The sequence below is a fragment of the Engystomops pustulosus genome, chromosome 7, assembly GCF_040894005.1.
Source record: "Engystomops pustulosus chromosome 7, aEngPut4.maternal, whole genome shotgun sequence".
NCBI classification, from domain to species: Eukaryota; Metazoa; Chordata; class Amphibia; order Anura; family Leptodactylidae; genus Engystomops; species Engystomops pustulosus.
In genome coordinates this window covers 166,614,682-166,636,678 of record NC_092417.1, presented here as the reverse complement: position 1 = coordinate 166,636,678, position 21,997 = coordinate 166,614,682, and the positions used below count along the sequence as shown (strand labels likewise).

The 21,997-nt window shown below is 46.4% G+C and overlaps 1 protein-coding gene and 1 long non-coding RNA gene across 2 annotated transcripts; both read left to right on the top strand.

Annotated features, from left to right (window-relative positions):
- The first annotated feature begins 1,789 nt into the window (after window positions 1–1,789).
- On the top strand, window positions 1,790–21,718 carry LOC140070267 (uncharacterized). The gene is made up of 3 exons (XM_072116619.1): window positions 1,790–2,342; window positions 9,192–9,320; window positions 20,610–21,718. Exons 1-3 carry the CDS (start codon window positions 1,790–1,792, stop codon window positions 20,927–20,929), a joined length of 1,002 nt encoding a protein of 333 aa, XP_071972720.1. The 3' UTR covers window positions 20,930–21,718.
- On the top strand, window positions 3,737–7,366 carry LOC140071274 (uncharacterized). Its single transcript, XR_011849103.1, has 3 exons — window positions 3,737–4,102; window positions 6,462–6,603; window positions 7,285–7,366. It is a non-coding gene; the product is annotated as an uncharacterized lncRNA (long non-coding RNA).
- Window positions 21,719–21,997: the final 279 nt, after the last annotated feature.

The following is a 21,997-nucleotide window of genomic DNA, read 5'->3' as shown; positions in this document are numbered from 1 at the left end:
ATTCCTCACAAAATGGTAATAGATGCAAATTAAAATAAAAAAAGTAGAACGTTATTGTAGCCCTAAGAAGGGCTGTTGGGTTCTTTGAGAATCACTCCTGCCTAACAGTAAGCTAATAGAACACCCTAACGCTTTCCCTGACCAGCAGCAGCTCTCTCCCTAGCGGCATCCAGAGACAGAATGATCCGAGCAGCGCGGCCAGCGGCTAGTCTATCCCAGGGTCACCTGATCTGGCCAGCCAACCACAGCTATCGACGTGTAAGGGTACCACGTCATGCTGGGTGGAGTGCAGAGTCTCCTGGCTTGTGATTGGCTCTGTTTCTGGCCGCCAAAAAGCAAAACGGCGGGAGCTGCCATTTTCTCGAGCGGGCGAAGTATTCGTCCGAGTAACGAGCAGTTTCGAGTACCCTAATGCTCGACCGAGCATCAAGCTCGGACGAGCATGTTCGCTCATCTCTAGTTGGGATGTATTATTATCTGTGAACAAGTCCAAGCAGAGAGGAGTTATAGGGGCTCATTTACTAAGGGCCCGAATCGCGTTTTTCATGCGGGTTCCGCAAATTTTTCCGTTTTGCGTCGATTTTCCCTGTATTGCCCCGGGATTTTGGCGCACGCAATCGGATTGTGTCGCATCGGCGCCGGGTTGCACGCGATGAAAATCGGGGGGGCGTGGCTGTACGAAAACCCGCCGGATTCGGAAAAACCGCCGCATTTAAAAGAAACAAAAAGTGTCGCTGGACGTGCGCTTACCTGCATTCGGCCCGGCTTGGTGAAGTTCAGTGCATTCCGAGGAACTTCAGCGCAGCAGCGACACCTGGTGGACGTCGGAGGAACTGCCTTAGTGAATCCCGGCCGGACCCGAATCCTGCGCAGAGAACGCGCCGCTGGATCGCGAATGGACCGGGTAAGTAAATCTGCCCCATAGTGTCAATTCAATGTAGGGAGAACCACTAGAGGTCACCAGAGGTGTGATTCTAGTTCACCTGTGTACTCATCGCGCCGGAATGCACCACCTCGGACCAGGTGAAGGTAAGCGCTCCCCAAGCGACACTTTTTCGGTTTTTAAATGCGGCGGTTTTTCCGAATACGTCGGGTTTTCGTTCGGCCACGCCCCCCGATTTCCGTCGCGTGCATGCCGGCGCCGATGCGCCACAATCCGATCGCGTGCGCCACAATCCCGGGGCAATTCAGGTAAAATCGACGCAAATCGGAAATATTCGGGTAACACGTCGGGAAAACGCGAATCGGGCCCTTAGTAAATGACCCCCAATATGTACAATACCGCCGCATTTAAAAAAAAAAAAGTGTCGCCGAGCTTGCACTTGCCTTCACTAGGAATAGGCCGGTGAACTTGAGTGCGTTCCGATGTTCTTCAGCGCAGCAGCGCCACCTGGTGGACATCGGAGGGACTACCTTAATGAATCCCGGCCGGACCCGAATCCACCGCAGAGAACGCGCCGCTGGATCGTGAATGGACCGGGTAAGTAAATCTGCCCCAATAGCTAACTCCTCTCTACTTGAACTTGTTCACACATAATAATACATCCCAACGCCATCATTTTGTAGAATTTTAAATGTGTGTCTCTAATAGGTTTAAGCAATTCAAATAAAATCTTTTATTGTTAAATAATATTAAAAATTAAGTTTTAGACTAATGGGTCTCAGTGAGGTCCCTAGGGACCTTTTTTGTAAATAACTAATCTGTGTGTATGGACCCAGTCATATAACACATCCACTATTGGTACTTGACCTGATCCGTGTAATGGTACTGACCCAAAAAATAAAGGGGATGTGTCATCTGGATGGAGTGATCACTGGATTCTGTCATTCCTTATCCCGCTTTCTCATTTCCTGCTTTTCCATCAGTTATTCAGGTGTGGATTACTTCGGCTTCCTACAGATGGTGCTGTCTGCAGATGGAGACCTAAAGAAGGGCCTCTCCCAGAAGAGGACTGTGAAGGTCATCCTGGTGGTCATCCCCATCATCCTTATCATTGTGAATAAGTCCCTGCTGGACATCTCCTCCCTGAAGACAGACGCCCCCTTCTTCATCACCTTCTACCAGTGTCTCCTCACCATTAGTCTCCTTAACGTGACCTTTCCAGAAGATGAGATGGCATTCCGATTTTTAACCTTTAACCCCAAAATTCTGCAGAGCGTCTCACCCCTAAGCATGACCTTTATTGGCATGATCACCCTTAACAAGCCATGTCTCCAGTACATCGGTCTAGATATCTCCTGGGGCTGGCATCTCAATACAATCTCCAACGTTCTCCTGTCCTACATCCTGGTGACACAGACCAAGTCTCTGTACTCCCTTTTGTCCTGTGCCGTCATCTTACGTAAGACCTGCTCATATTTATCACTGAACTCATTTCATAGTCATAAAAATTAAAATAGTGTCCTATCTGCAGGCAGCTTGTTATAGAGCAGGAGGAGCTAAGCAGATTATATATAGGGGCACATTTACTAAGGGTCTGTGCACCGCATTTTTGTCGTGTTTCCTGACTTTTTCCGTTTTGCACCACATTTAACTGGGGTTTTTGGCGTACGCAATCAGACTTTGGCTCATCCGCGCCCCGACTTTCATGCGACACAAATCAGGGGGCGTGGCCGTTGGACAACCCGACTGATTCGGACTGAGCGTGGGATTTAACATTCAAAATTGTGTCGCAAGACAATGCACTTACATGCACCAGGAAGAAGATGGTGAACTCCGGCGGACCTGAGCGGGGAAGCGACACATGCAGGATATTGGACGCACGATCTTAGTGAATCGCGGCAGCACCGAATCCTCATCGGACAACGCACCTCGGGAATCGCGACGGGACGGGTAAGTAAATGTGCCCCATAGTGTCATATCTGCAGGAAGAATGTTATATAGCAGGAGTTGTGCAGACTGTACCTATCTGCAGGCAGCATGTTATAAAGCAGGAGGAGCTGAGCAGATTGTACATAGTGTCCTATCTGCAGGAAGCATGTTATAAAGCAGGAGGAGCAGAGCAGATTGTACATAGTGTCCTATCTGTAGGCAGCATGTTATAGAGCAGGAGGAGCTGAGCAGATTGTATATAGTGTCCTATCTGTAGGCAGCATGTTATAAAGCAGGAGGAGCTGAGCAGATTGTATATAGTGTCCTATCTGTAGGCAGCATGTTATAGAGCAGGAGGAGCTGAGCAGATTGTACATAGTGTCCTATCTGCAGGCAGCATGTTATAGAGCAGGAGGAGCTGAGCAGATTGTACATAGTGTCCTATCTGCAGGCAGCATGATATAGAGAAGGGGGAGCTGAGCAGATTGTACACAGTGTCCTATCTGCAGGCAGCATGTTATAGAGCAGGAGGAGCTAAGCAGATTGTACATAGTGTCCTATCTGCAGGCAGCATGTTATAGAGCAGGAGGAGGAGAGCAGATTGTACATAGTGTCCTATCTGCAGGCAGCATGATATAGAGAAGGGGGAGCTGAGCAGATTGTACATAGTGTCCTATCTGCAGGCAGCATGATATAGAGAAGGGGGAGCTGAGCAGATTGTACATAGCGTCCTATCTGCAGGCAGCATGATATAGAGAAGGGGGAGCTGAGCAGATTGTACATAGCGTCCTATCTGCAGGCAGCATGTTATAGAGTAGGAGGAGCTGAGCAGATTGTACATACAACAACTTGTTATAGTGCAGGTGCATAGAGCCGTGGGGGGGGGGGGGGATGTGTCCAGAGCCGGATCTACATTGGCGCTCCTGGAGCACTTGCGCCGGGCCCCGGGATCAGCCCTCTCTCTATGGGGCCCCGGCGTCTGGCGCTGTAGATCCGGCCCTGCACACAATGACAGGCTACAGGGGCCCCGGAGACATCAGCTAGTAAGTATCGGGCTGCTAAACGCTAATAGCAGCCCGATACTGACACACACACTGCATATGGTACTGTGACTTTAATGCACAGATACCATAGAGTGCAGAAGTGCAGGTAGAGTGACCTCTGCCTGCACCTTCTGTCCTCCACAGACGGCCGATCTATGACTCATAGATCGCGCCGTCTGTGTCTCCACACTGCAGCAGGAGAGGAGCCACAGATCTTCCAGGCTGTCAGCGCTGCCTACGGGGAAAGGTGAGTGAACTTTTATTATTTTACTGTTATAAAGGGGCCCAGCAAAGAAGACAGAAGATAATTTATATATATTAAGGATCAAATGTATAGGGGAGGGGGAAAGGGGGTGTGTGTGGAGGGGGGTATGTACTGTATATATAGAGGAGCCTCAGTATATGGGGGGGGGGGTATTTTATATATATTGAGGAGCATATGTATAGGGGAGGGGGATGTCATTTATATATAGAGGAGCCACTGTATAGGGGAGGGAGGTGTCATTTATATATAGAGGAGCCACTGTATAGGGGAGGAGGTGTCATTTATATATAGAGGAGCATATGTATAGGGGAGGGGGATGTCATTTATATATAGAGGAGCCACTGTATAGGGGAGGGAGGTGTCATTTATATATAGAGGAGCCACTGTATAGGGGAGGAGGTGTCATTTATATATAGAGGAGCCACTGTATAGGGGAGGGGGGTGTCATTTATATATAGAGGAGCCACTGTATAGGGGAGGAGGTGTCATTTATATATAGAGGAGCCACTGTATAGGGGAGGAGGTGTCATTTATATATAGAGGAGCCACTGTATAGGGGAGGAGGTGTCATTTATATATAGAGGAGCCACTGTATAGGGGATGGGAGGAGGTGTCATTTATATATAGAGGAGCCACTGTATAGGGGAGGAGGTGTCATTTATATATAGAGGAGCCACTGTATAGGGGAGGAGGTGTCATTTATATATAGAGGAGCCACTGTATAGGGGACGGGAGGAGGTGTCATTTATATATAGAGGAGCCACTGTATAGGGGACGGGAGGAGGTGTCATTTATATATAGAGGAGCCACTGTATAGGGGACGGGAGGAGGTGTCATTTATATATAGAGGAGCCACTGTATAGGGGACGGGAGGAGGTGTCATTTATATATAGAGGAGCCACTGTATAGGGGACGGGAGGAGGTGTCATTTATATATAGAGGAGCCACTGTATAGGGGACGGGAGGAGGTGTCATTTATATATAGAGGAGCCACTGTATAGGGGACGGGAGGAGGTGTCATTTATATATAGAGGAGCCACTGTATAGGGGACCGGAGGAGGTGTCATTTATATATAGAGGAGCCACTGTATAGGGGAGGGAGGTGTCATTTATATATAGAGGAGCCACTGTATAGGGGACGGGGAGGGGGGTGTCATTTATATATAGAGGAGTCACTGTATAGGGGACGGGGAGGGGGGTGTCATTTATATATAGAGGAGCCACTGTATAGGGGACGGGGAGGGGGGTGTCATTTATATATAGAGGAGTCACTGTATAGGGGACGGGGAGGGGGGTGTCATTTATATATAGAGGAGCCACTGTATAGGGGACGGGAGGAGGTGTCATTTATATATAGAGGAGCCACTGTATAGGGGACGGGGAGGGGGGTGTCATTTATATATAGAGGAGCCACTGTATAGGGGACGGGAGGAGGTGTCATTTATATATAGAGGAGCCACTGTATAGGGGAGGGAGGTGTCATTTATATATAGAGGAGCCACTGTATAGGGGACGGGGAGGGGGGTGTCATTTATATATAGAGGAGCCACTGTATAGGGGACGGGAGGAGGTGTCATTTATATATAGAGGAGCCACTGTATAGGGGAGGGAGGTGTCATTTATATATAGAGGAGCCACTGTATAGGGGAGGGAGGTGTCATTTATATATAGAGGAGCCACTGTATAGGGGACGGGAGGAGGTGTCATTTATATATAGAGGAGCCACTGTATAGGGGAGGGGGGTGTCATTTATATATAGAGGAGCCACTGTATAGGGCACAGGGTGCAGTATATAGGGGGGTTTAATTAATGTATATAACCATTGTATAGAGGACAAGGGGTGTAATTCATATATAGAGGAAGTGTAGAGGGAACAGATGGTGTAATTTATGTATAGATGCACTGCATAGAGGATGGGGGTTGTAATTCATATATAGAGGCACTGTAGAGAGGATGGCGGTGTAGTTCATGTATAGTGGACAGGGGAGTGTAATTCATGTATACTGACAGTGTATAGAGGACAGGGGGGTAATTTATGAATAGAGGCAAGGGGGGTACTATTTATGTATAGAGCCACTGTTTAGTGGATGTGGGGACTGTATTTCGGGGCAAGAGGGGTGCTTTATAGAGGGCCGTCTTTGTATAGGGGAGGTCACTTTATAGATGAAATGGGCCATTGTTTTTTTTGGGGGGGATTTGTATAGTAGGGGTTGCTGTATAGCAGGGGCAGCTTTTATATATTCATTCATAAATGGGGGTGCCATATATAGCTTTAGTAAGTAGGTGCTGTGTATATATATCCAGGTGCCATTACACTGTAAGTGATTGTGGTATCTTTAAGGGCACAGATGTGCTGCCAAGAGCTGAAGACATCTAGGGGCAAATCCATCACAACTGGAGGAGTTACACCAGATGAAGAATCCCAAACTACAGGGGGCGCTATAGAGGCTGTAATGAAGTTGTAATGACGAAGACAGTAAACGGTGAGTAATCAGATATAATTATATTCTAATATTTTTGTTTTTGTTTATCTGCAGAGCATTTCATTTTTAATTTGAATACATTTATTGTTTGTTTTTTTTTAATTGAGTTTGTGTTGGGCTATATTTACACAATGTATGCCCGCCGTACAGTAGTATGGCGGGCATACATCGGCGCTGTGGAGAGAAGCACAGGGGATGAGCGCAGATCACCCCCGCCCCTCTCTATAGGAATATACAGCGCACGGCGCCAAATTACGGAGAGAGATATGACATGTCCTATCTTTATACGGGCTACGGAGCGGTACGGTGCTGCACTGTACCGCTCCCGTACAGGGCCGTGACCCCATAGAAGTGTATGGGGGACGTATATCGCCCGTATATACATTGGCCGTATATACATTGGCCGTATATACATCCCCCATACGTTCGTGTGAATGTAGCCTTAGGTGGTATTATTTTGCTGTGGTAATGCTGTGGTGGTATTATTCAGTCATGATGCAGTGGTAGTGGGGGTAATGAGCGGTACAGTGTGATCAGTTGAGGTGTGAGGGGTATATATAATACATGTGGGGCACAGTGTGGTCAGTTGAGGTGTGAGGGGTATACATGATATATATGTGAGGGTCAGATGTGAGGAGAATATAGGATGATGCCAATCAGGTCTGTTTTATAAACAAGCAGAGATGAATTGTGGCTGGAAGAAGTCTCCTGGAAGATCAGACAGGAAGGAAGAGACAACATTGGGGACGTCACCTGTAAGTCATTGTATCACACTGCGGCCTCTGTGCTGGACTGGTATCTACTACTATATAGTTACTATATGCTGGTACATACTGGTCTGTGTGTAGGTTATCATATAGTATTGCAGTATTATCCAGTCATTATGTAGTGGTGATAATCCTGATTTAATGTTATTATCTGGGCTTGTACAGAGGTGTCATTAGTGATATTGCCCTGTGCTGGTTGGTGTTTATATAATAACAATATGGCGGTAAAGTTTTATCAATAAATGGAGTTTATATGTGGTAAATTATTGGTAATCCTGGTCTGTGTATAGAGTCTTGTGTTCATTATCAGGAAGTTGGTATTTTCTTTATGTTGTGGTAATGCTGTGGGTCACAGTTTAGACGGATCTTTTGGAATTGTTTGGAATATTGGTTTTATGATAGTTTTAATTGGTGACAGTAATGAGGTATCATTATCTGGTAATAGTATAGCGCTGATATTTGAAACCGGATAACTATGTGGGTTCTTTTTTTCACATTTATTGTTGTGGAAGGGGGCCCCGCGTTGGGTGCCGAGCTGGGGGGCCCCATCCTAAATTAAGTGCTCCATACCCCTGGGACCCTTAATCTGGCCCTGGATGTGTCCTCACACTGCTGTATTCTTTGATCTCTGCCACACATCCCTGTAATATCAAAACAAAATCTTATTATTGCTCTGACATTTTCTTGTAAATAACAAGGGGTTCTGGCTCACAATGGGAAATGTAATTGTTTGTAAATGACTTAAAATTAATAAATATATTAATTCTATATGAACAAACGATGGATAAAATGTAGGCAGGTGACGTCATGGCACAATTCAATACAATGAAATTGCTTTTACTTTCTGTGGTCAGAGGCAGCGCTGTAGCTACAAGCTGTCAGGGAACTGCACTATAACACAATCACCTTTTTTGCTGTTCAGTTCCTCCTGCTCTATAACATTCTGGCTGAAGATACGACACTATGGGGCTCATTTACTAAGGGTCCGAATCGCACACTTTTGTCAGGTTTCGGACGATTTCCGATTTGCCCTGCATTTCCCCAGGATTTTGTGATCGGATTTTGGCGCATCGGCGCTGGCATTCACGCGACAGAAATCTGGGGATTTGGAAAAACTGCAGAATTTAAAAAATTATTTTTGTCGCAAGATTAAGCACTTACAGGGGCTGATTTACTTACCCGGTCCATCCGCAAACCAGAGGCGGGTTCTCCGACACTGATTTGTGTCTTCCGGCGATTCACTAAGGTAGTGTGCCCAATGTCCACCAGGTGTCGCTGCTGCGCTGAAGTCCGTCGGAGTTCACTGAAGTTCACCAAGCTAGGCCGGGTGCAGGTAAGTGCATGTCATGCGACACCTTTTTTTTAAAAAAAACTGCGTTTTTTCCGAATCCGTCGGGTTTTCCGACAGCCACGCCCCCCGATTTCCGTCGCGTGCATGCCGCGCCGATGCGCCACAATCCAATCGTGTGCGCCAAAAACCCGGGGCAATTCAGGGAAAATCTACGCAAAATGGTAATATTCGGGTTTCCCGACGGAAAAACGCGATTCGGGGCCCTTAGTAAATGACCCCTACAGAGAAGAAGAAGGTGAACTCCAGCGGACCCCAGCGCAGCAGCGACACCTGGTGGACATCGGGCACACTACCTAAGTGAATCCCGGCAGACCGGAATCCTCGTCGGAGAACACACCGCTGGATCGCAACAGGACCTGGTAAGTAAATGACCCCCTATGTGTGAAATAACACAATCGCCTTTGTGTTACATTGTAACAATTTTGCCAACTACATTTTATTTTAAAAACATTTTCTTGTGTTCCCCACAGGAGTTTTCTGGCTGGGAGTAACCCCTGAGCCCCTGCAGTCTCTGGTGTCCTGCGCCGCCATAATCTTCATCATCCTGACCTGTATATGTGCCGTACATTTAGCCATCTTCTTCATAATGATGACAAGAGGTATATGGGAGATGAAAATATTCTTGAAAGTGGTGCTTGTCCCTTTATTTCTAACAGCTATTGCTTATGTGTTCGTACTCGGTCTCATGGTGTTACGAATAATAGGTAAAAATTGGTTTATATGTGTGATGTGTATCCTTGCATCATATATCCTATGTGAACTGTGTCTGATACCTGGTTAGGTTGACTTTATTGCCTGGAGGTTTTGTCGAAAATCATAGACATAACACAATGTACATTTCACTCAGCTCCTCCTGCTCTATAATATGCTGCCTGTAGATAGGACACTATGTACAATTCACTCAGCTCCTCCTGCTCTATAATATGCTGCCTGCAGATAGGACACTATGTACAATCTGCTCAGCTCCTCCTGTTCTATAACATGCTGCCTGCAGATAGGACACTATGTACAATCTGCTCAGCTCCTCCTGTTCTATAACATGCTGCCTGCAGATAGGACACTATGTACAATTCACTCAGCTCCTCCTGCTCTATAACATGCTGCCTGCAGATAGGACACTATGTACAATTCACTCAGCTCCTCCTGCTATATAATATGCTGCCTGCAGATAGGACACTATGTACAATCTGCTCAGTTCCTCCTGCTCTATAACATACTGCCTGCAGATAGGACACTATGTACAATATGCATAGCTCCTCTTGCTCTATAACATACTGCCTGCAGATAGGACACTATGTACAATATGCATAGCTCCTCTTGCTCTATAACATACTGCCTGCAGATAGGACACTATGTACAATATGCATAGCTCCTCTTGCTCTATAATATGCTGGCTATAGATAGGATACTATATACAACATTCGCATCTCTTTCTGTTACATGTATTAGGACACTATATATAATCCAATAACGCATTTCATCAAAGCCAAAGGGTGCTGCCTGTCACCGATCTCAATGATATCTAACAAAATGACATCCATTGTTTTATAACCTGTATTGTTTTCCATAAAAGTCATTAAATTATAATAAAATCATACATGTTTATCATTTCTAAGACTCTGTAATAGCCTGTGCGTTTCCCTTACTTCTGTAAGCTGATAAGAGGACATTAACCCTTCAGATGGCGCGGTATACTTAGACTGTGATACCTGAGGGGCTGTTTATCTTTCCAATAAAAAATCTAATTAAAAGATTCGCTACTCTGCGTAGAAATTGGAGGAACTGCTCCTACATACCAATAGCACGGAGCCTTCTGCAGGCCGATCACCAGGTCCTATTGACTATTGATACTATCTATTCCATATATGCATCACATACACACATACAGCATATATACATCACATATACACACATACAGCATATATACATCGCATACACACACATACAGCATATATACATCAATTGCACACACATACATCATATATACATCACATACAGCATATATACATCACATATACACACATACAGCATATATACATCGCATACAGCATATATACATCACATATACACACATACAGCATATATACATTGCATACACACACATACAGCATATATACATGAATTGCACACACATATAGCATATATACATCACATACACACACACATACAGCATATATGCATCACATACACACACACATACAGCATATATGCATCGCATACACACATACAGCATATATACATCGCATACACACATACAGCATATATACATCGCATACACACATACAGCATATATACATCGCAAACACACATACAGCATATATACATCGCATACACACACATACAGCATACATACCACACATACAGCATATATACAACACATATACACATACAGCATACATACCACACATACAGCATATATACAACACATATACACATACAGCATATATACATTACATACACACATACAGCATAAATACATTGCATAAACACACACAAAGCATATATACATCGCATACACAGACATACAGCATATATAAATCACATACAGTATATATACATTGCATAAACACATACATTCAGCATATATACATCACATACACACACATACAGCATATATAGATGATGAGCAGTTCTGTGGAAATTCTTTTGTAACCTTGGCCAGATCTGTGCCTTGCCACAGTCAGTTTCTGTCTCTGAGCGCCTTGGGCAGTTCCTTAGACCTCATGATTCTCATGTCCTCTGACATGCACTGTGAACTGTGAGGTCTTATATAAGACAGGTGTGGCCTTTCCTAACCAAGTTCAATCCATTTAATTAAACACAGCTGGACTCCAATGAAGGAGTAGAACCATCTCAAGGAGGATCAGAAGGAAATGGACAGCATTTCAGTTTTTCTTGATAAATGAATTAGCAAAAATATCAGTTTTTTTGTCAAGGTGGGGGCAGGGGGCATATTAAAGAGCAAAAAAAAAATTTTGATCTCACCAATTGGCTGCCATGAAACAAAGAGTAAAAAATTTAAAGGGGTCTGAATACATACTCCATACCCACTGTATAATAACTGGGCTCAGTATAGTGGGTTATTCCTAATAGTAAATCCCATAAATCATTATTTACTGACTCCATTCATCATATGTGCATTCCTTCTCCCCTATAGGCCTCACCAGAATATATAAGCTATAGTCAGGGCCGGATTAAGGTTGGTGGGGGCCCTTGGGCGCAAAATCTGGTGGAGGCCCCCACTAAGTGTAGCGTACACACACGTCCTCCTGCTACATACAACCGCCTCACTGCCAGTAACACAGCTATACACAGCCACCTCACCCCCAGTAACACAGCTACATACAGCCACCTCACCCCAGTAACACAGTTACATACAGCCGCATCACCCCCAGTAACACAGCTACATACAGCCGCATCACCCCCAGTAACACAGCTACATACAGCCGCATCACCCCCAGTAACACAGCTACATACAGCCGCCTCATCCCCAATAACACCGCTACATACAGCCGCCTCATCCCCAGTAACACAGCTACATACAGCCGCCTCATCCCCAATAACACCGCTACATACAGCCGCCTCATCCCCAGTAACACAGCTACATACAGCCGCCTCATCCCCAATAACACCGCTACATACAGCCGCCTCATCCCCAGTAACACAGCTACACACAGCCGCATCATCCCCAGTAACACAGCTACATACAGCCGCCTCATCCCCAGTAACACAGCTACATACAGCCGCCTCATCCCCAGTAACACAGCTACATACAGCCGCCTCATCCCCAGTAACACAGCTACATACAGCCGCCTCATCCCCAGTAACACAGCTACATACAGCCGCCTCATCCCCAGTAACACAGCTACATACAGCCGCCTCATCCCCAGTAACACAGCTACATACAGCCGCCTCATCCCCAGTAACACAGCTACATACAGCCGCCTCATCCCCAGTAACACCGCTACATACAGCCGCCTCATCCCCAGTAACACAGCTTCACACAGCCGCCTCATCCCCAGTAACACAGCTACATACAGCCGCCTAGACCCCAGTAACACAGCTACATACAGCCGCCTCATCCCCAGTAACACCGCTACATACAGCCCCCTCACCCCAGTAACACCGCTACATACAGCCGCCTCATCCCCAGTAACACCGCTACATACAGCCGCCTCATCCCCAGTAACACCGCTACATACAGCCGCCTCATCCCCAGTAACACAGCTACATACAGCCGCATCACCCCCAGTAACACAGCTACATACAGCCGCCTCTCCCCCAGTAACACAGCTACATACAGCCGCATCACCCCCAGTAACACAGCTACATACAGCCGCCTCATCCCCAGTAACACAGCTACATACAGCCGCCTCATCCCCAGTAACACAGCTACATACAGCCACATCACCCCCAGTAACACAGCTACATACAGCCGCCTCACCCCCAGTAACCCAGCTACATACAGCCGCATCACCCCCAGTAACACAGCTACATACAGCCGCCTCGACCCCAGTAACACAGCTACATACAGCCGCCTCGACCCCAGTAACACAGCTACATACAGCCGCCTCGACCCCAGTAACACAGCTACATACAGCCGCCTCATCCCCAGTAACACAGCTACATACAGACGCCTCGCCCCCAGTAACACAGCTACATACAGACGCCTCATCCCCAGTAACACAGCTACATTCAGCCACCTCATCCCCAGTAACACAGCTACATACAGTCGCCTCATCCCCAGTAACACAGCTACATACAGCCGCCTCATCCCCAGTAACACAGCTTCACACAGCCGCCTCATCCCCAGTAACACAGCTACATACAGCCGCCTAGCCCCCAGTAACACAGCTACATACAGCCGCCTCATCCCCAGTAACACCGCTACATACAGCCGCCTCATCCCCAGTAACACAGCTACATACAGCCGCCTCATCCCCAGTAACACAGCTACATACAGCCGCCTCATCCCCAGTAACACCGCTACATACAGCCGCCTCATCCCCTGTAACACAGCTACACACAGCCGCCTCATCCCCAGTAACACAGCTACATACAGCCGCCTCATCCCCTGTAACACAGCTACATACAGACGCCTCGCCCCCAGTAACACAGCTACATACAGACGCCTCGCCCCCAGTAACACAGCTACATACAGACGCATCACCCCCAGTAACACAGCTACATACAGCCGCCCCATCCCCAGTAACACAGCTACATACAGCCGCCTCATCCCTAGTAACACAGCTACATACAGCCGCCTCATCCCTAGTAACACAGCTACATACAGCCGCCTCATCCCCAGTAACACCGCTACATACAGCCGCCTCGCCCCCAGTAACAACGCTACATACAGCCGCCTCGCCCCCAGTAACACAGCTACATACAGCCGCCTCGCCCCCAGTAACACAGCTACATACAGCCGCCTCGCCCCCAGTAACACAGCTACATACAGCCGCCTCATCCCCAGTAACACAGCTACATACAGCCGCCTCATCCCCAGTAACACAGCTACATACAGCCGCCTCATCCCCAGTAACACAGCTACATACAGCCGCCTCATCCCCAGTAACACAGCTACATACAGCCGCCTCATCCCCTGTAACACAGCTACATACAGACGCCTCGCCCCCAGTAACACAGCTACATACAGACGCCTCGCCCCCAGTAACACAGCTACATACAGACGCATCACCCCCAGTAACACAGCTACATACAGCCGCCCCATCCCCAGTAACACAGCTACATACAGCCGCCTCATCCCTAGTAACACAGCTACATACAGCCGCCTCATCCCTAGTAACACAGCTACATACAGCCGCCTCATCCCCAGTAACACCGCTACATACAGCCGCCTCGCCCCCAGTAACAACGCTACATACAGCCGCCTCGCCCCCAGTAACACAGCTACATACAGCCGCCTCGCCCCCAGTAACACAGCTACATACAGCCGCCTCGCCCCCAGTAACACAGCTACATACAGCCGCCTCATCCCCAGTAACACAGCTACATACAGCCACCTCATCCCCAGTAACACAGCTACATACAGCCGCCTCACCCCCAGTAACACAGCTACATACAGCCGCCTCATCCCCAGTAACACAGCTACATACAGCGGCGACAGCACGAAACATATATATATATGTACATATGTATATATATATATATATATATATAGTATATACATACATTCCATATACACAGTATATACAAAAACCACATCATTCACATATATATAAATGTACACACATATATGCTTATATAAATATATGCGTGTATAAACACAGTATATGCATCTATACACAGTATATACACAGTAGATGCATAAATACACAGTAGATGCATAAATACACAGTATATACATATATACATATATACACAGTAGATGCATAAATACACAGTATATACATATATACACAGTAGATGCATATATACACAGTATATACACATATACACAGTAGATGAATATATACACAGTATATACATATATACACAGTAGATGCATAAATACACGGTATATACACATATACACAGTAGATGCATATATACACAGCATATACATATATACACAGTAGATGCATACATACACAGTATATACATATATACACATATACACTGTATATACACATATACACTGTATATACATATATATATACACTGCATATACATATATTCACTGTATATACACATATACACTGTAGATACATATATACACTGTATATACATATATACACACAGAAAAACACATATGTATATACTTACCTGTTACGGTTGACCGGGTGCCTGTTTGTTCGGGCGGGTTGGGGGGTCTTGCCAGTGCTTGTTCGCCAGGGGGGGGGGGAGTCGGTCGGTCGCTTATTCGGCCGGGAAGGGGGGGGGGGCTTGGCGGGAGCATGTTTCGTGCGGGGGACGGGGGGGTGGTGGTGAGCGAGCGGAGCGGGGAGCGGGGGGGTGGTGAGCGAGAGGAGCGGGGAGCGGGGGGGTGGTGAGCGAGAGGAGCGGGGAGCGGGTGGTGGTGAGCGAGAGGAGCTCGCCCACTCATCCTCCCCATGCAGCAGGATGAGTGGGCGGGCAGTTTATGCAGGGGCTGGATCGCCGGGGAGGCGCTCACCTATGCCCGGAGGCGGAGGGCGGCGTTCGGCTCATGAGGGGGGGCACGGGAGGTGCGATCTGGTGGGGCCCCTAGGGGGGGCAAGATGGTGGGGGCCCCGGGGCTCGAGCCCCGGGAGCCCCGCCTATAATCCGGCCCTGGCTATAGTGCTCCATAGAGTCTAGGTAAGTGTATAATATGTTACATATGTGTGTCATTACAGGTTCCCATAGACTTTTTGGAAAGGCTTTTGACACATGGAGCTAAGCAGATTGTAAATATTGTAGATCTGTAGGCAGCATGTTATAGAGCAGGTGGAGCTGAGCAGATTGTACATAGTGTCCTATCTGCAGGCAGCATGTTATAGAGCAGGTGGAGCTGAGCAGATTGTACATAGTGTCCTATCTGCAGGCAGCATGTTATAGAGCAGGAGGAGCTGTGCAGATTGTACATAGTGTCCTATCTGCAGGCAACATGTTATAGAGCATGAGGAGCCGGGCAGATTGTACATAGTGTCCTATCTGCAGGCAGCATGTTATAGAGCAGGTGGAGCTGAGCAGATTGTGCATAGTGTCCTATCTGCAGGCAGCATGTTATAGGGCAGGTGGAGCTGTGCAGATTGTACATAGTGTCCTATCTGCAGGCAGCAAGTTATAGAGCAGGAGGAGCTGTGCAGATTGTACATAGTGTCCTATCTGCAGGCAACATGTTATAGAGCATGAGGAGCTGAGCAGATTGTACATAGTGTCCTATCTGCAGGCAGCATGTTATAGAGCAGGTGGAGCTGAGCAGATTGTGCATAGTGTCCTATCTGCAGGCAGCATGTTATAGAGCAGGAGGAGCTGTGCAGATTGTACATAGTGTCCTATCTGCAGGCAGCATGTTATAGAGCAGGAGGAGCTGAGCAGATTGTACATAGTGTCCTATCTGTAGGCAGCATGTTATAGAGCAGGAGGAGCTAAGCAGATTGTACATAGTGTTCTATCTGCAGGCAGCATGTTATAGAGCAGGTGGAGCTGAGCAGATTGTGCATAGTGTTCTATCTGCAGGCAGCATGTTATAGAGCAGGAGGAGCTAAGCAGATTGTACATAGTGTCCTATCTGCAGGCAGCATGTTATAGAGCAGGATGATCTGAGCAGATTGTACATAGTGTCCTATCTGCAGGCAGCATTTTATAGAGCATGAGGAGCTGGGCAGATTGTACATAGTGTCCTATCTGCAGGCAGCATGTTATAGAGCAGGAGGAGCTAAGCAGATTGTACATAGTGTTCTATCTGCAGGCAGCATATTATAGAGCAGGAGGAGCTGAGCAGATTGTACATAGTGTCCTATCTGCAGGCAGCATGTTATAGAGCAGGAAGAGCTGAGCAGATTGTACATAGTGTCCTATCTGCAGGCAGCATGTTATAGAGCAGGAGGAGCTAAGCAGATTGTACATAGTGTTCTATCTGCAGGCAGCATGTTATAGAGCAGGAGGAGCTAAGCAGATTGTACATAGTGTCCTATCTGCAGGCAGCATGTTATAGAGCAGGATGATCTGAGCAGATTGTACATAGTGTCCTATCTGCAGGCAGCATGTTATAGAGCAGGATGAGCTGGGCAGATTGTACATAGTGTTCTATCTGCAGGCAGCATGTTATAGAGCAGGAGGAGCTAAGCAGATTGTACATAGTGTCCTATCTGCAGGCAGCATGTTATAGAGCAGGATGATCTGAGCAGATTGTACATAGTGTCCTATCTGCAGGCAGCATGTTATAGAGCAGGATGAGCTGGGCAGATTGTACATAGTGTCCTATCTGCAGGCAGCATGTTATAGAGCAGGAGGAGCTAAGCAGATTGTACATAGTGTTCTATCTGCAGGCAGCATGTTATAGAGCAGGAGGAGCTGAGCAGATTGTACATAGTGTTCTATCTGCAGGCAGCATGTTATAGAGCAGGAGGAGCTGAGCAGATTGTACATAGTGTCCTATCTGCAGGCAGCATGTTATAGAGCAGGAGGAGCTGAGCAGATTGTACATAGTGTCCTATCTGTAGGCAGCATGTTATAGAGCAGGAGGAGCTAAGCAGATTGTACAGGTTGTCACCATATGAAAGCTAGCAGGGCTTTATCAAGCATATTATCTTTGTGCCAGTTCAGCAACCAGAAGGTATGTGGGACTGGGTTGAGGGAAACTCAGTGACTTCTCCAATTACAATAGTAGCGGAAACATGTATAAAGGAAGTTGGAAGTGTTATTATAACAAGTGTTATTATAACAGGGTTATTACAGCTTCCTGCTGAATTCTGTCTTGCTAGCAACAGGGACAGAAAGTAAGTGAGGAATCATTGTTGCAAAGAAGTCCATGGAGAAGGAAGAGGGAAGCTGAGTTACAGCAGCTAGAATCAAAACCCAGAGAGGGCTGAAACTTACATACAGAGTCTGCAGAAGGGTAAACTGCTAGAAAATTCAGGATATAAGTCATGGAATGACCAGAAACAATGTTACTCCTCAAATACTCACACTGGAATATTGATGTATGCAATAGGGCAGTGATGGCGAACCTTTTAGAGCCTCAGTGCCCAAACTTCCACCAAAAGCCACTTATTTATTGCAAAGTGCCAGCACAGCAATTTAAGCAGTAATGTATTTTTCCTTGTTCATTGACAACTTTCAATCCTACAGCCTCCCAAGGACGCCAAGGCAGTTGAAAGGAGGAGGGCAAATTCATCTATCATTTTAGGAAGGTTCTGCAGGCAGATTCTTTGAGTTCTGTCTGGTGAACTTCATTCTGGGGTGATGGCCCGGGTGCCCACAAAAAGGGCTCAGAGTGCCGCCTCTGGCACCAGTGCCATAGGTTCGCCACCACTGCAATAGGGGATAACTTGCTGATCAGTTCTCATTCCTTCAGAAGACTGTTGCCTCTATATAAGTGAACTATTACAATAATCCAGCTTGAGTCACCATCATTTTCGAATAGGCACAAGTACCCACCTACTACGGGCAATTGTTGTGGAAGTGACATTGAGGGACTTTCATATTGTGAAATTTCAACTTTGTTCATCATGCACAGGGCCTAGAACCTCTCCAGTCCCTGAGGATGGATGATCCTGGAGATGGACACCTAGAGATGGAGACTAGGACTGTGATGGTGGAGCCTGGAGATGGACACCTGAAGATGGAGGTTAGGGCTGTGATGGTGGAGCCTGGAGATGGACACCTGGAGATGGAGGCTAGGGCTGTGATGGTGGAGCCTGGAGATGGACACCTGGAGATGAAGGCTAGGGCTGTGATGGTGGAGCCTGGAGATGGACACCTGGAGATGGAGGCTAGGGCTGTGATGGTGGAGCCTGGAGATGGACACCTGGAGATGGAGGCTAGGGCTGTGATGGTAGAGCCTAGAGATGGACACCTGAAGATGGAGGTTAGGGCTGTGATGGTGGAGCCTGGAGATGGACACCTGGAGATGAAGGCTAGGGCTGTGATGGTGGAGCCTGGAGATGGACACCTGGAGATGGAGGCTAAGGCTGTGATGGTGGAGCCTGGAAATGGACACCTGGAGATGGAGGCTAGGGCTGTGAATCTCATCCTGATGGTCACCTCTATCACTATTATCTTACTAAATAAGTATCTGCTGGACTCCCAGAAGCTGGACACCCCATTCATCATCACCACCTACCAGGTCTTCTTCACCATCAGTCTACTGAACATGGTCCTCCCAGGGGATGACACGGAGTTACTATCTGTCCACCTCCCACCACTGTCCATGGGTTTCATCGGTATTGCCACCCTCAACCACCCATGCCACAAGTATCTGGGCATAGGTTTTGACCCAAATGATGGGTGGCTCAGTACCTTCTTCAACATGCTCCTTTCATACATCCTGTTCAAGCACAGTACTTCTCCATATACACTGGTATCCTGCTGTGTCATCTTAGGTAAGACCTGCTCCTGCCGGTTTTCTATAGGTCCAAGTAAAATATACACAATCTAAACATATGGCATTGAAGGTGAAGTCACCTGGATCAAAATCATGTCTCAAAATGAAGTTGACTTCACCAAAATGGCCATATATTAAATTCAGATGTGACGGGGGAACTTACAAAGTCCCTTTGATACGTGACCGCCTAGTGGGACAGGTTGAATCAGGGCAGCCATCGGGGGGGTTTATGATGACTGTGGTCATGGGGCTCCAAGGTGGCGAAGGGGCCCTAAATCACAGAAAACCCTCCCCCCTTTCCAGTACACAGGGGTGGATGATAATTCTGTGGGGGCCCACAAAATTTGACACTCAGGGGCAGTACCAAGTGGTGGTCCTGGCTTGAATATTCCATAATCTTGGAAAGTCGGGTTTCAGCATTTTAAAGAGGACCGGTCAGGTTGTTTTGGGACTCTAAACCAACTACAAGTCCTTATAGACCACTGGTTTAGGGTCCCAAATTGACCTGTATGAGATCTGTCCATGGGCAAAACAAACATTAATACTCGCCTAGATTTGAGTCCACCTAGGCACAACGGGATTACGTCTGAAGATCTTGGCGCCTACTCAATGAAGCCAGGATCATTACGCGTGTGCCCAATCTGCGCCAAGAGCTCTGGAAGAGGCGAGTAAACGTGGTTGGTTTTTAATAAACCCATGGAGACAACTCATACACAGCGATTTTGGACACTACTCCGCCGGTCCATAAGAACATGTGAGAGGTTTAATGTCTCGGATTGCCCCCTGACAGGTTCCCTTTACATCCCTTTTATTCCGTTGAAGAAAATGAAGAACCGGATTTTATTTCTTATTTCCGTTATTTCTCTGTTCCCTTTAGGAGGCTTCTGGCTGGGAATTACCCATGATGCCATGTATTCCCTGGTCTCCCGGGCGGCCATAGTCTTCATCATCGGGATCTGTTTATGTTTGTTATTAATCTACATTTTCGACAAATTCTTGAAGGACTTCATTAGTCATCTACGAGAGACCATCAGCCCCAGCACCTTCTTCAGCAGCTTCTTCGGGATAATTATTATCTTCTTCCTGTTCTGTGGTTTTGCCTATGGCGGGATACTCTGCTTCCTAGGATTAGCAGAAAGGGGCAGAAATTGCTTTATATGTGCAATGTGTATCCTAATGTCTTATGGCCTGTTATAAACTATAATAAGGGAAGGTTCTCTTCTGTTCTGGATGCATCTAATCTCTGCGGGTTCCCCGCAGCAGAATCACCAGCATCGAACCCGCAAGGATTTACAGCAGCAGCAAATGTATTATTACTCAGCCAGCCACACCGGGTCCTGACTCCAGCTGCATCTGTAGCATTCAGCAGGTGGGCGCCAAGAGAGGTCTGGGGTCTGTATTACTTGTATTATTATTGCCTGTTTCATTATACACAGTCTACCCTGACATCTTTATTATTATTGTCTGGTTTGGGATCTGTATTATTAGTATTTATGGTCTGGGGTCTGTTTTATTAATATTTATGGTCTGGGGTCTGTATTATTAATATTTATGGTCTGGGGTCTGTAATAACTGTATTATTAAACAATGGGATCTTGATTATTCTTTATTGACTGTATTATTACTATTTATGGTTTGGGGGTCTATATCATTATTTATTATCTATTCTGTAAACTGTGATATTATTATCTGTCTTGGGGGTCTATATTATTATTATTATTAACTGTCTTGTCTTGGGTCTCTATGAGTATTTATTGCATGTTCTGGAAAATGTAATATTATTTAATTTATGTTATGGAGTATGGTCTGGGGTCTCTATTATTATGACTTGTTTGGTCTGGGGTCTGTATTGCTATGATTTGTATGGTGTAGGGTCTATGTTCTTATATGTCTTTTCTGGGGTCTGTATTATTTATTGTTTGGTCTCGGGTCTGTATTATTATGTATTGTTTGGTCCGGGGTCTGTATTATTATGTATTGTTTGGTCCGGGGTCTGTATTATTATGTATTGTTTGGTCCGGGGTCTGTATTATTATGTATTGTTTGGTCCGGGGTCTGTATTATTATGTATTGTTTGGTCTGGGTCTGTATTATTATGTATTGTTTGGTCCGGGGTCTGTATTATTATGTATTGTTTGGTCTGGGTCTGTATTATTATGTATTGTTTGGTCCGGGGTCTGTATTATTATGTATTGTTTGGTCTGGGTCTGTATTATTATGTATTGTTTGGTCTCGGGTCTGTATTATTATGTATTGTTTGGTCTG

What these genes read in the sequence shown, in the direction of transcription:
- LOC140070267 (XM_072116619.1), top strand. Translation starts at nt 1,790, where the DNA reads ATGTGTCATCTGGATGGAGTGATCACTGGATTCTGTCATTCCTTATCC. An exon ending in GTCCTGTGCCGTCATCTTAC is followed by an intron (nt 2,343 to 9,191) that starts GTAAGACCTGCT and finishes TGTTCCCCACAG; the next exon opens with GAGTTTTCTGGCTGGGAGTA. An exon ending in CTTCATAATGATGACAAGAG is followed by an intron (nt 9,321 to 20,609) that starts GTATATGGGAGA and finishes TGTTCCCTTTAG; the next exon opens with GAGGCTTCTGGCTGGGAATT.